Below are 13,810 nucleotides of genomic sequence, written 5' to 3' on the forward strand. Positions count from 1 at the left end.
CACTGAAGTGCCTAGAAGCCACAGGCCATCCCTCCCAATAATATTACAATGGCTTCTGCTCTGTCTTTAGCTTAGTGAGCAGAAGCTGTGTCCCCGGGACTGTTGTGCAGTTAGATAGACCCAAGTGCAAAATAGTGGGGATCTAAGAGGAGTGTCTTAGGCGGACAGCATAGCACAGAAAAATCCGCGCACCTGCCTCTCTGACAGTTTTTGCTAAGAATCAGATGAAAACAGGGGCACCTGGGGAGCTCAGTCAGTTAAGCGTCCGACTTTGGCTCAGGTCATGATCTTGCCATTCTGGAGTTCGAGCCCTGCGTCTGGCTCTGTACCGACAGCTCAGAGCCTGGATCCTGTTTCAGGTTCTGTGTCTCCCTCTCTCTCTGCCCCTCTCCCAATCGCACTCACTCTCTCTCCCTCTCCCTCTCTCAAAAATAAACAAACATTAAAAAAAAAAAACCACGAATCAAATGAAAACAAGACAACCCCTCACATGTTAGCTGGACAGAGGGGGTACTTTGGGAATAAAGCTGGCCTAAGAACTATGAATGGTATTTGAAACAGATGGTGCCAGGTATTCATCCTCACACTATTACAAAGCGCCTTTCAATAGTCTTTCACAGTGGAGTGGAGTGGAGTAGAGTGGTTAAGGGGCCCACGTTCACTAGTTAGGGCTGTGTGATCTTGCACAAGTTCTCCATTGCTCTAAACTTCTGTTGCTTCTCTTTAGAGATAAGAATGTCCAACGTAGGAGATTGTTGGGACAGTTAAATAATAGGTAAAGCACCTACAAACCTGGCCTACTGCTTGGGGCTAAAATGATCCATCCTACTTGTAGATGAGGGGATTATGGCTCCCAAAGTTTAAGTAATGTATCAAAGACCTGAGGCAAGATTCAAATCTAGGTCTGTTGACTTCAAAACACTGATAGTCAAGTTTAAAATCAGTGTTGGTGCTAGGAGCACAATGTTCTCTGACTGAGAACTGACCAGGTACGAGGCTTATGGGATGGTTTGGATACTATTTTAAAATAACAACAAGAAATTTTCACCAAGCTAGTATTTGATGAGTATCTACTGAGGGCAGACACTGTCCCAAGTATTTTCCTGTCCTAACTTTCACTGTATAACCTCACTGACTCTGAGGTATATGCTATTAGTATTGGATGAGATAACTGAGGCACAGAGCCCTAGAATCTTGGTAGAAGCCAGAGCTTATGTTGACAAGTTCATTTCCAACCCAAACAGTCTTGGAGAGTGAACTGGCAGCTCTGGCAATGTTCCAGCACACACCCGTGACACCTGGGTCCCCCAGCTAAGCTTCCTGAAGGGCCAGGTGCCAGCTGGAGCTGGGGGCTCCTGGCCTGTGATTGGCCGCCATCATGTGTGGTTAGCTGTCCGTGGTGGGGGAGGCTGGGAAGGACAGTGGAGGCTGATAAATAATGCAGCAGTCTGTTCTGAGGGACGAGAAGGCAAAGAGGAGGAGGAGAACACACTTTCCCTTCTCTTTGGCATCAAGTGATATCAGACGAATTACAGACATCCCAACAATTTGGCCAGGCAGCCTGCTGAGCAAGGTAACACTCATGATTTTCATGCCTTGAGCCACAACATTTATTACATTTTTTATGTTTCTAATCAGAAGGACTTAGGCTTTTCTTCCTTGCAGGGATTGAGGGGAGGGATCAAGGGAAGCTGACAACAATTTGATTTTTCTTTCTAACGTATAAAAATTGGAAAGGAATAAGAAGCCGAGTTTAGGAAGACACTATAGGTTCATAGAGAAGGCACAGATATCCAAATTACTGTAAATGAATATTGTGGGCAGAGAGAGGCTTTAAGGAGCGCTTCTTGAATGAATGAGTAAATAAATCAGCAGAAGGAAAGCTATGACTCTTGGAAAGGAATACTGTGCTTGTCTAGGCATGATCATCAGCAAGCGGATTCCAGGGTGGGAGGAAATGTGTAGTTTCCCAGGTATTTCCAGGTATTGCCAGGAATTTCCTGAACTAGATTGGGTGAAGTAGCAGTCCAGTTTTTCTCAAAGTGTGACCCATGGACTCCTCACAGCAGGATCACCGAAATGCTTAACAAATGCATTTTCTGGACTCCATCCCAGATAAACTGAATCAGAATCTCTGGAACCTGATGATCTCCATAAAATTTTAAAAGCAAGCTCCCCAGTGATTCTAATACCCAATAATTTTGGGAATTGCCACTGTAGAGACCCTACACAGAGGTTATGTTCTTGAACCAGGATTCCTGACCAGGGGGTTGTGACAGTGCCCTTCTCCTTCTGAAGTGGTTCAAGCAGGCAGTTGCCTGGAAGAAGGGCAAGAATCTTCGGGTCATGTTGTGGATGCCTAAGACTTATAAAAAGGCTGTGGACGTTGTCAACTTTTTGATGATGGTGTTTGGCAAAAAGCAGGAAATAGTATTTGTGGAGTGAACGAACGGATGAATGAGTGGGGTGGGTGTGACAATGAGGGGTCACACTTGGGCACGCAGTGGTCACTTGGACATTGTGTAGAGACTAAGTTGAAGATGGGAAGAGGGGAGACTGTGAGTCAAGTGCTAGGATGTAGGTGTGTGCAGGGGAGGGGTTGGGTGGGGAGTCGGGGGCGGGGCTGCTGCTGTGACCCAGCCTCCTGAAGTCACTAATCACACACTCACCAAACCGTAGCTTCTGCCCTGGTTTGTCAAAATGAATCTGTGCCCTGTGTTGACAAAGCCCCCACAGCTGTGATGGCAGGTGATGGCAACACTGAGGTGGGAACGGGGCTGGGCCACCAACAGTCACTTTGCCTTTTAGATTCTAAGGTTGGTCTGCCGCTGAGACCTTTTTTTAGAAGAGAGGAGATCAAGCGTTTGCAAGATTCCTGAGTGTCAAACAATGACTACACGATAACTCGTTCATCATGCTAACTTCATGCTGTCTATAGGTCCATATTTTAGTTCCCTTTCTATATGTTTACCAGAAAAAAAAAAAAAAAAAAAAAAGGAAAGGATGCTGGTCAGATTTGAGGCTTAGCCAGGTCTTAAAATTTGGTGAGGAGAGGGGAGAATTTAGGAAGAAATAAAAATGACTATGGGTACATATGAATCTAGTCATTAAAACATTCTTCCCTAAAGTGAACTGATCACAAAATTAAAAAAATAATACACGTCTGTTGTGAAAAACTAAAATGGTGTAAGAATGAATAAAATAGAAAATTAAAGATACCTTCTCACCAGTGTCATTCCATTTTTAGAGTAGATGTTGTTAAGATTTTAGTGCATGTCCTCCCAGAATGTTTGCACTTCCAGGTCTGAGCAAATGTGCCTACATGGAATCTTACTATACTTGTTCTTGTTGTCCGTTGTCTGCTTTGTTGTGTGGGTATCCTTCTGTATCGTTGAGGCATATAGAAATCACACATATGCACTAATGCATATGGAAATGTTAGATGTCTGTGTTGTTTTCCGTTGTATATCTGGACCATAGTTTACTTAATAATGCCCTAGGGGTGATTATTTATGCTGCTGCCTCTTTTTTAAGGTAACAATTTTTTTAAACAAATCTCTTTCTGTTGCTCTGTCTTTCTCCATGTAATATTCACTGTGGGAACAACCTGTGGAATGTTTATTCCCACACAAGGAATAACCTGTGGGAATATATCTATAGAATAACTTCCTAAAAGCAAATTTATTGCACCAAAGATAAAATATATTTAAACTTTTTTTTTCTTTTGAGAGAGAGAGGATACAAGTGAGTGAGGGGCAGAGAGATAAGGGGGGGTGGGGAGCGTGGCTCATCCAGGGCTCACACTCACCCTAAATTGGGCTCGTGCTCACCCGATGTGGGACTCGAACTCACAGACTGTGAGATGGTGACCTGAGCTGAAGTCAAATGCTTAACAACTGAGTCACCCAGGAGCCCACTATATTTAAACTTTTAAAAAACATTGCTAAATTGTCCACTAGAGGTATTATACCAATTTATACTTCTCCAAAGAATGTATGAAGATATTTGCATTTCCCCACACCTTCATTAATGCTGAGTAATGATAATTTTAATCTTTGCTAACCATATAGATAAAAAAAAAAAAACCTCATTAGGTCTAGTTATTAAAAGTTCTATCTTCTTGTAAAAGTAATAAATGTTTATTTCAGAAAAAGTAGAGATCATAGGCAAGCATGAAAAATATAAAACATCTACAGCTCCCACAGATCGCCACGATTAGCATCTTGATGTATATTCCCTCAAAACAAAAAGCATAACACATCCCTTCCACCCTCTTCTTGCTTTTTGTTTGGATAAAGTTTTAGCAGTTGAGTTGAAAGACAAAATAGCAAATACATTTGATTCGAATGTCAGTGGCTAATAATTGGTTGGGATAGTACTCTTTCTCTGGGAGTATTTAAAGGAATGTATTTTGGCAGATCACATTTCCAGCCAGTGGGTGTCAGGAGAGGAGTGGGCAGGGAGAGGAGATAGTTCTAAGGATCCTTCCAACAAGCCTTGTGGTTGACTTACTCATTGTGGAAGCTCATTATTTAGCTCCAGAGATGGTGATGCAGTTGTTTTTTTTTTAATTTTTTTAATGTTTTTATTTATTTTTGAGACAGAGAGAGAGAGAGAGCATGAGCAAGGGAGGGGCAGAGAGAAAGGGAGACACAGAATCTAAAGCAGGCTCCAGGCTCTGAGCTGTCAGCACAGAGCCTGACGCGGGGCTCAAACTCACGGACTGTGAGATCATGACCTGAGCCGAATTCAGACGCTTAACTGACTGAGCCACCCAGACACCGCCCCCCCCCTTTTTAAAATAACACCTCAAAATATTATCTTGGAAATTCAGACAACAAGCATGTTAGAAAAAGACTGGGTAGGAAAAGGCTAATGGAATGAAAAGGCATTTGGGAAAGAGTTCCAGCCAATGGGACAGGGGAGACCTGGAAGGCCTTCACACCTGACATAGGACAGAATTTAGAAACATAACTGAACCATAAGCAATGTTGAGGTGTTTGTTGGGCTGCAGTTGAGATACTTCTGAGGTTAATGAGACTTTTGAGATGGTTGAAATTGTACAGATCTCACACAGTCCTGTGTTCATATCTCACACAGTCCTGCAATTTCACAGGATTTCCTTTTTGACCATGTTGTCATGAAAAACATCAATCCCTGAATCCTAGAGCATGCCAGATGGAATAAACTTCAGTAGTTTAAAGGGATGACTCAAGAAGAAACTTTGTTAGCAGCAGTTAGGATTAGCACTTGTCCCTCCTTCCCCACAGATCCCACCCCGGCTCTTTCCTCTGAGGATTAGTCTCCATGACCACATGATTATATAAAAATATCATCAATTTTGTTAGCTAATTAACTGAGAAGTCGGGGGGGCGGGGAATGTGTTGCTTGATATAATTGATGGGTCAAGAGTGTTAAGCTAGGCAAATTTGGGAGAGAGATGATAGGTTGAAATATAGTTGCTATTTTCCAGTGATGTGTACCAAGGAATTTTGAGAATAGTAGGCTGTTTGGATCTGGAGAGAACTCAAATGACATTTTCAGATTTTTTTCTACAGCATGATTGGTGTCTACACTGACACCGATCGGTAGGGTTTCCTGGCATATGCAATTGCTAATATTTTTTTATCAGAAGAAAAATCTTATTCCCACCTCTTCTTATTACAAACCATAAAACTAATGTCCATTGTCCACTAATGACTTCCAGGATGGCCTATGTGATTTTTATCTGAAACTACTTGAATTTTTCATCTTAAAAGCCCTTTGAAATGTTTGTATGTGCACCCTACGGTTTGTTGCAGGTTTAAAGTTCTGTGGTTTTTTGTTTCTAATAGAGACACAGCCCTTATAATTTACAGCAGTGTTCACTAATTAAAATTGTAAGCATAATTACTATCCATGATACTTATTATTAGCTAGCATTCATAAAGCTTCAAAATTCACTTCATTCTTTCAAGTAGTGAGTAATTAGTTTCTTTGGGTTTGTAGCTTTATCATCCCTTTATGGCCTGTTTGGAAGAAATAAACAACCAACCTCCTGGGAGACTGCTTTAAAAAGCTGGAAATATATCGTCCAGCTAGAGCAATGAGGCTAATACAATGCAGAAAATATGACTTTTCCGTGGTTTCACTAGCCAGTTTTTCCTTGTATTTTTTCAGCAAATAACTATTCAACCCTACTAGGAATTGTACTAGGAAGTGTACTAGGAATGTTGGAGAGACAGAAATGACTTACTCAGAGATCCTGTCCTCAAAGACCTTAAGGTTTTGGTGGAAAGAAGTAAGAGTGTACATATCTATGTAACACAAACCATGGTGGCTCACGGTGGTGTAAACAACCACGTGCACTGTCAAGGCAGGGAATGACTGTCCTCTGCTGTATGCTCAGCACCTAACATAGTGTATTAAAATGGGACGTTTGAGAAGTAACTTTTTGCATCAGTGAATGAATGAACAATTGAATGTATTCATTCTTATTTCTTCCAAGATGCATCAGTGGGATATTGAATTTTTTGTCTTAATCTGACTTATTTCCATTGTTCTCAGGTAACTCAGCCATCATGGCTGTCTCTTTGCCACCCGCCCTGGGTCTCAGTTCCGCCCCAGATGAAATTCAGCACCCGCATATGAAATTTTCAGAATGGAAATTTAAGCTCTTCAGGGTGAGATCTTTTGAAAAGGCACCTGAAGAAGCTCAAATAGAAAAGAAAATTTCCTCCGAGGGGAAACCCTCTCTGGAGCAATCTCCAGCAGTCCTGGACGAGGCTGATGGTCAGAAGCCAGCCCTGAGTCAACCGGCATTAAAAGCTCACCCTACGTTTTCAAAGAAGTCCCATGATGATGGGAAAGCAGGAGACAAAGCAATCCACCAAGCCAACCTTTGCCATCTCTGCCGTATCTGTGGGAATTCTTTTAAAACTGATGGGCACAATAGGAGCTATCCAGTCCATGGGCCAGTGGATGGTAAAACCCAAGTCCTTTTACGAAAGAAGGAAAAGAGAGCCACTTCCTGGCCAGACCTCATTGCCAAGGTTTTCCGGATTGATGTGAAAGCAGACGTTGACTCGATCCACCCCACTGAATTCTGCCACAGCTGCTGGAACATCATGTACAGGAAGTTTAGCAGTGCCCCGTGTGAAGTTAACTTCCCAAGGAATGTACCCATGGAGTGGCATCCCCACACGCCATCCTGTGACATCTGTCACGCTGCCCGCCAGGGACTCAAAAGGAAGAGTCATCAGCCAAATGTGCAGCTCAGCAAAAAACTCAAAACCGTGGTTGACCGAGCGAGAAGAGCCCGTCGGCACAAGAAAAGAGCCCAGGCAAGGATCAGCAGCAAGGAAGTGATGAAGAAGATCTCCAAGTGCAGTGACATTCATCTTAGTACCAAGCTTCTTGCGGTGGACTTCCCAGCACACTTTGTGAAATCTATCTCCTGCCAGATTTGTGAACACATCCTGGCTGACCCTGTGGAGACCAGCTGTAAGCACGTATTTTGCAGGATTTGCATTCTCAGGTGCCTCAAAGTCATGGGCAGCTATTGTCCCTGTTGCCAATATCCCTGCTTCCCTACCGACCTGGAGAGTCCAGTGAAGTCCTTTGTGAGCATCTTGAACTCCCTGATGGTGAGATGTCCAGCAAAAGAGTGCAATGAGGAGGTCAGCTTGGAAAAATATAACCACCATGTCTCAAGCCACAAGGAGTCAAAAGAGACTTTTGTGCATATTAATAAAGGGGGTCGGCCCCGCCAGCATCTCCTGTCCTTGACGCGAAGGGCTCAGAAGCATCGCCTGAGGGAGCTCAAGCTGCAAGTGAAGGCTTTCGCGGACAAGGAAGAAGGTGGAGATGTGAAGTCTGTGTGTCTGACCTTGTTCCTGCTGGCACTGAGGGCGAGGAATGAGCACAGACAAGCCGACGAGCTGGAGGCCATCATGCAGGGACGGGGCTCTGGCCTGCAGCCAGCTGTGTGCTTGGCCATCCGTGTCAACACCTTCCTCAGCTGCAGTCAGTACCACAAGATGTACAGGACTGTGAAAGCCATCACGGGGAGGCAGATTTTTCAGCCTTTGCACGCCCTTCGGAATGCTGAGAAGGTCCTTCTGCCAGGCTACTACCCCTTTGAGTGGCAGCCACCTCTGAAGAACGTGTCTTCCAGCACTGACGTCGGCATTATTGATGGCCTGTCTGGACTGTCCTCCTCTGTGGACGATTACCCGGTGGACACCATTGCCAAGCGGTTCCGCTATGACTCAGCTTTGGTGTCTGCTTTGATGGACATGGAAGAAGACATCCTGGAAGGCATGAGAGCCCAAGACTTGGATGACTACCTGAATGGCCCCTTCACCGTCGTGGTGAAGGAGTCTTGTGACGGCATGGGAGATGTGAGTGAGAAGCATGGGAGCGGGCCAGCAGTTCCAGAAAAGGCGGTTCGCTTTTCGTTCACAGTCATGAAGATTACCGTAGCGCACGGCTCAGAAAACGTGAAGGTATTTGAGGAGGTCAAACCTAACTCTGAACTGTGTTGCAAGCCCTTGTGCCTCATGCTGGCAGACGAGTCTGACCACGAGATGCTGACGGCCATCTTGAGCCCTCTCATTGCCGAGAGGGAGGCCATGAAGGCCAGCAACTTAGTGCTGGAGATGGGAGGCATCCTTCGGACTTTCAAGTTCATCTTCAGGGGCACTGGGTACGATGAGAAGCTTGTCCGGGAAGTTGAAGGCCTCGAGGCTTCTGGCTCAGTCTACATTTGTACCCTTTGTGATGCCACCCGCCTGGAGGCCTCTCAAAATCTTGTCTTCCACTCCATAACCAGAAGCCACTCTGAGAACCTGGAGCGCTACGAGGTCTGGCGTTCCAACCCGTACCACGAGTCTGTGGAAGAACTGCGGGATCGCGTGAAAGGAGTCTCATCGAAACCTTTCATTGAGACCGTCCCTTCCATAGATGCACTCCACTGTGACATTGGCAATGCGGCTGAGTTCTACAAGATTTTCCAGCTAGAGATAGGGGAGGTGTACAAGAATCCCAATGCCTCTAAAGAGGAGAGGAAAAGGTGGCAGGCTACGCTGGACAAGCATCTCCGGAAGAAGATGAACCTGAAGCCAATCATGAGGATGAACGGCAACTTTGCCAGGAGGCTCATGACCAAAGAAACAGTTGAAGCAGTCTGTGAATTAATCCCCTCCGAGGAGAGGCACGAAGCTCTCAGGGAGCTGATGGACCTTTACCTGAAGATGAAACCCGTGTGGCGATCGTCATGTCCTGCTAAAGAGTGCCCAGAATCCCTCTGCCAGTATAGTTTCAATTCACAGCGTTTTGCTGAGCTCCTCTCTACCAAGTTCAAATATAGATATGAGGGCAAAATCACCAATTACTTTCACAAAACCCTGGCACACGTGCCTGAAATTATTGAGAGAGATGGCTCCATTGGGGCATGGGCAAGCGAGGGAAATGAATCTGGCAACAAACTGTTCAGGCGCTTCCGAAGAATGAATGCCAGACAGTCCAAGTGCTACGAGATGGAAGATGTCTTGAAACATCACTGGTTGTATACCTCCAAATATCTGCAGAAGTTTATGAATGCTCATAACGCGTATAGAAACTCTGGGTTTATCTTAAACTCGCAGTCAGGCGTGGGGGACCCAATAGGCCTAGAGGACTCTCTGGAAACTCAAGATTCGATGGATTTTTAAGCAGGGCAGCCGCCTTTGTGTTGGTTTTGCAAATAAGTTTTCTTCTGGGTTGCACTGAGACCTTCTCCTGGCACCCTTCACTTCTGTGTGTGGGCTTCACCACCCAAGCAGTGGTAGATCGGAGAGGCCAGAGGTGCCGAATCCATGTCAGCAATGGATAACCGATGAGCTGAGTGCTTGAGCCGTTTAGGGAGTTCAGGAAAGCAACAGGAGAAATCAGTTATTTGGAAGCTCAATAACTCAGAACAGGAGTAACTGCAGGGGCCCAGAGATGAACAAAGATGTGCGTGTGTGACTGACTGAGTGCCGTGGAAAATCAAAGCTAAGGTTGTCAAAGAAATAGCCAGGGAAGTCAGGAAAGGGATTTGTCTTGTGGTTTGCATTCCCCACCCCCTCAATGTATTATTCTTTGTATTGAGATATAAGTGTGTGTTTTTTTAAAATACCATTTCTGTAGAATTCTTTATTTTATAAATTTCATAGATCTTGGCTTATTCCACAGGATTCAAAAATCTTTCAAAGCTTTTCAGATTTCTCTGATAATAACATCTTACACTTGTATGGCATGGTGACCTTTACAAAGTGCTCAGTGCATTTTCTCATTTGGTATTTTTATGCAGAAATACCCTAGAAATATCCAGAAAATTTTTGGAAAATCAGTCTTCTTCTGAGTCTCAATGATGTCAATGTCGAGTGACCTTAAGGGGCTTAGGGGGTCATCTGCCACCATGAATTTTTCAATAATAAAGTTGAAAGAATAAAACTGTTAGCTACAGTTAGTCATGAAATCTTCTGATAATACATTTTTCTTATCTATCAGTAGCCAAATATGATTTTTATTTTTACTTTTTAATTTCAATTAGAGTCTCCAATGCTTTTCTATATAATCTTGAAGCCTTTTAAAATCTGGGTTGACTTACTGTATAAAAACAGATTTAATGTTTTACTGAAAAATTTCTGCCAGATTTTCTCCATGTGAAACCGGGGTCAATTTTACTAAGTCCAGATTTCATGGAGTCTTTCCCTCTGCAATATGTTACTCTTTCTATTAAGACCAGTTTACTTTTTTAGTGTTTATTTTTGTTTTTATTTTTTGAGAGACAGCACAAACAGTGGAGTGGCAGAGAGAGAGAGAGAGAGAGAGAGAGAGAGAAAGAGAAAGAGACCCAAGCAAGCTTCACGCCCAGTGCAGATCCTGACATGAGGCTTGATCTTGCCACTGGGAGATCATAACCTGAGCCAAAATCAAGAGTTTGGCTTGGGTGACTGAGCCACCCAGATACCCCAAGATCAGTTTACTTTTAGTGTATTCAGATTTTCATAGCAGGATACCTTTGTACTTTTCACACCTGCTCTGTTTAGATGAATCCTGCTCGTAGTAAAGAGGAAGAGTTAACATTTGTAGAGTGAGTTTTTGGGGGTTTTTTTGTGGGGTTTTTTGGCCACTTTTGAATATTTTCACATTCATTTTTCCTCACAACAACCTGTGTGGGTGGATATTGTTATTATTCCCACTTGATGGAGGGTTAAACGATCTGCCTGAAGTTACTGTGATAGTAAATATCTGATCTGGAATTTGAACTCAGGCATTTTGTTTCCAAATTCCATGTTCCTTCCACCACAAAAATTAACCACCATCTTTTTTTTCTTTTTATAAGGCAGTATCATTGTTTAGGATCCAGAACTAATCACACTACAGTTTATAATTCTTAGGAGCAGAGATGAGTGGGTTTTACAAGTCATTATTGTGCTTTGAGCTCTTTGATAGAAGGGAATGCTAATGCCCCCAAGAGGCCCCCAAATCTCTGGTGGCTCCTGTTATTTGGAAACTATTGTCTTCATCCTTAGGAATTTGAGAATTGCCAATTGCTGGCAATTTAGAGCAGGCATGGGATTTTATATGCTAGTGAGTCATAATGATATGTTAGTGTTAATTAGGTTTTTTCCCTTTCTTTGATTTTATTGGCCATAATTGCCACTCTTCATACACAGTATATCAAAGAGCTGTGTAATTTAGTTGTCAAACGTGTGTCAGTGACATTATCTTAAATAACATGCATTTAGTGCTTTTGCAGGGTTTGAGCCCTGAATTTTCCACTAAAAAATACAGCAGTCTTCCTTGCTTTTTATATATAGCATATATATAAATTACAAAGATATTCATAATTTAGTTGTCAAAAATATATACAGATTTTAATTGTTTTTGTTTTTCTGGAGAATGTTGAGTTTTGTGTTTTGTAAACTAATGGGCTTCTGAGCCACCCCTACCCTTCATCCCATTTAATCCTTACAGCATGTCTCTGTGCTAATAAACAGCTAAATTTATGTAATCATTCATTTCCTGAGGCATGCTGGTGCTGGTTATTTGCAGATTTTTCCCCCCATTTCCACTCTGTTACTTGATTGGTGGCACTGTAAATACTTTCTGATATTAAATTCTCCTTTCTAGCATTGCGGGATCTATTTTGAATGCACGTGACTAACAGCATGATTTATAGCACAGCCTTCCCAATAATCTCTTAATCAGATCACATTTTGATAAACCCCAGGAACATCTGGCCGCAGGAGTTTCAATATGTAGAAATGCTGCCTCTGGTTGTTTGAGCCCTCAGTGTTGAGACTGCAATATCGAAGACCTGGTTTTATACTGGAGTTTTATTTTTGACAACGCCCATTGTAAATGCACGCACATTCTCCAGGGAAATTCACCACACTGAACAGAGCATTTTGTATTTTTTTTTTTTTTTTGAGTGTAGACTGAGACTTCAGAAGTGCAATGCATTTTTCTCCAGTGAAACCTGATTCTACAAGTTTTCCTGCCAACCCACGGAGGCGCACTGCAGGGACCAGTGGTAATGGCTGATGAAAACTGATGAGTGGTTGGGGTGAGGTCAAAAAGTGCTCTGGGATTAATAAACACTCACTGAGAAGCAAGAGCAGGAGAAAAGATGTGTTTTCCTTCCAGGTGAGCTGGAGTTTAGTTTTGCCTCAATTTGTTTTCACAATATAGAGACGAAGATAAAGATTTTGTTGGTTGAGTATGTAGGTCTCGCATTACATCAAACAGAATTCAGATTCCGGGGACTAGTAGGGTTTGTAAGCCAGTGGTGTTTGAGAGGAACAAATCACCATTTGGATGCAAATGATTTTTCACTGCAGATGCGTCTGTGTCTTCAGTCGTTGACTGGGAGATGGTCTGTTCTTTCATTGTTAAGAAGTAAGGGTGTTTTAAGTAAGTTTACTTTCATTGTTTTAAGTAAGGGTGGATATTTTGTTCTATTTCATTTTTTCTCTTTAACTATAGTAATCTACATAAATATACCTCAGAAATCATTTTTGGTAAGATTTTTGTAAGAACGGCACTTCACTTTATCTTCTTGACAAATAATCATAAAGTCTGCTTAATGGCTTCCAAGAGCTTTCCTTTTTGTGTTTTAGGGAAAGTTCAGGTGCCAGGATGCAATGGAATTTTATCTGATGCAGCTTCCCTATGTTTCCCTATCAAATGTTTTCAAATTAAACAAACTATGTATTGCAATACTTACTTTTGGATTTTAATATTTTTACTCCTTATTAATATGAATATTGTTTTTGTGAACAATTTTATGTTTAAGTATTTGAAATAAAGTTTAAAATTTGAAAACAGAGTGTATTGTGATTTATATTTAAATAATAATATTGAGGGCGACATTTGAAACAATGAAGTAACACATTTTTTCTTGAGGAAAATACAAAATAAACTTGGTGGACTTTAGAATAAAGGGCAACAGATTAGTGATAACGAGTATGATTTATCCTAATATAGGCTGAGACCATTTGTTTCTAGATATTTGAAGTGAATAGTAAGCCTTTTGAAAATATAGAATTTGAAAATCAGTGGTTTTTGGCTCTTTTTGAGAATCAAATAAAATATGGGCCTGTTTCTCAGAAAATTCACATTTTCATACCCTGAAAACTTTGGTCAGAGTGGTCGACTTGTCCAGAGCCACACAGGTAATGGCAGGAATGAGCTAGATCCCGAGTTCTTTTGTCCAGTGTTTTTTCTAATGGTGATATTGATGGTGATGATGATGATGATGATGATGATGATGATACAAACAGGTGTGGTAAGCAATGGC

General features: G+C 42.4%; 1 protein-coding gene across 1 annotated transcript; it reads left to right on the top strand.

The window, feature by feature from the left end:
- The first annotated feature begins 1,446 nt into the window (after nt 1–1,446).
- RAG1 (recombination activating 1) lies at nt 1,447–12,022 on the top strand. Its single transcript, XM_058688682.1, has 2 exons — nt 1,447–1,573; nt 6,547–12,022. The coding sequence occupies exon 2, from the start codon at nt 6,561–6,563 to the stop codon at nt 9,690–9,692; it is 3,132 nt and encodes a 1,043-aa protein (XP_058544665.1). The 5' UTR covers nt 1,447–1,573; nt 6,547–6,560; the 3' UTR covers nt 9,693–12,022.
- Nucleotides 12,023–13,810: the final 1,788 nt, after the last annotated feature.

This window comes from Neofelis nebulosa, chromosome 10 (assembly GCF_028018385.1).
Source record: "Neofelis nebulosa isolate mNeoNeb1 chromosome 10, mNeoNeb1.pri, whole genome shotgun sequence".
Taxonomy (NCBI): Eukaryota; Metazoa; Chordata; class Mammalia; order Carnivora; family Felidae; genus Neofelis; species Neofelis nebulosa.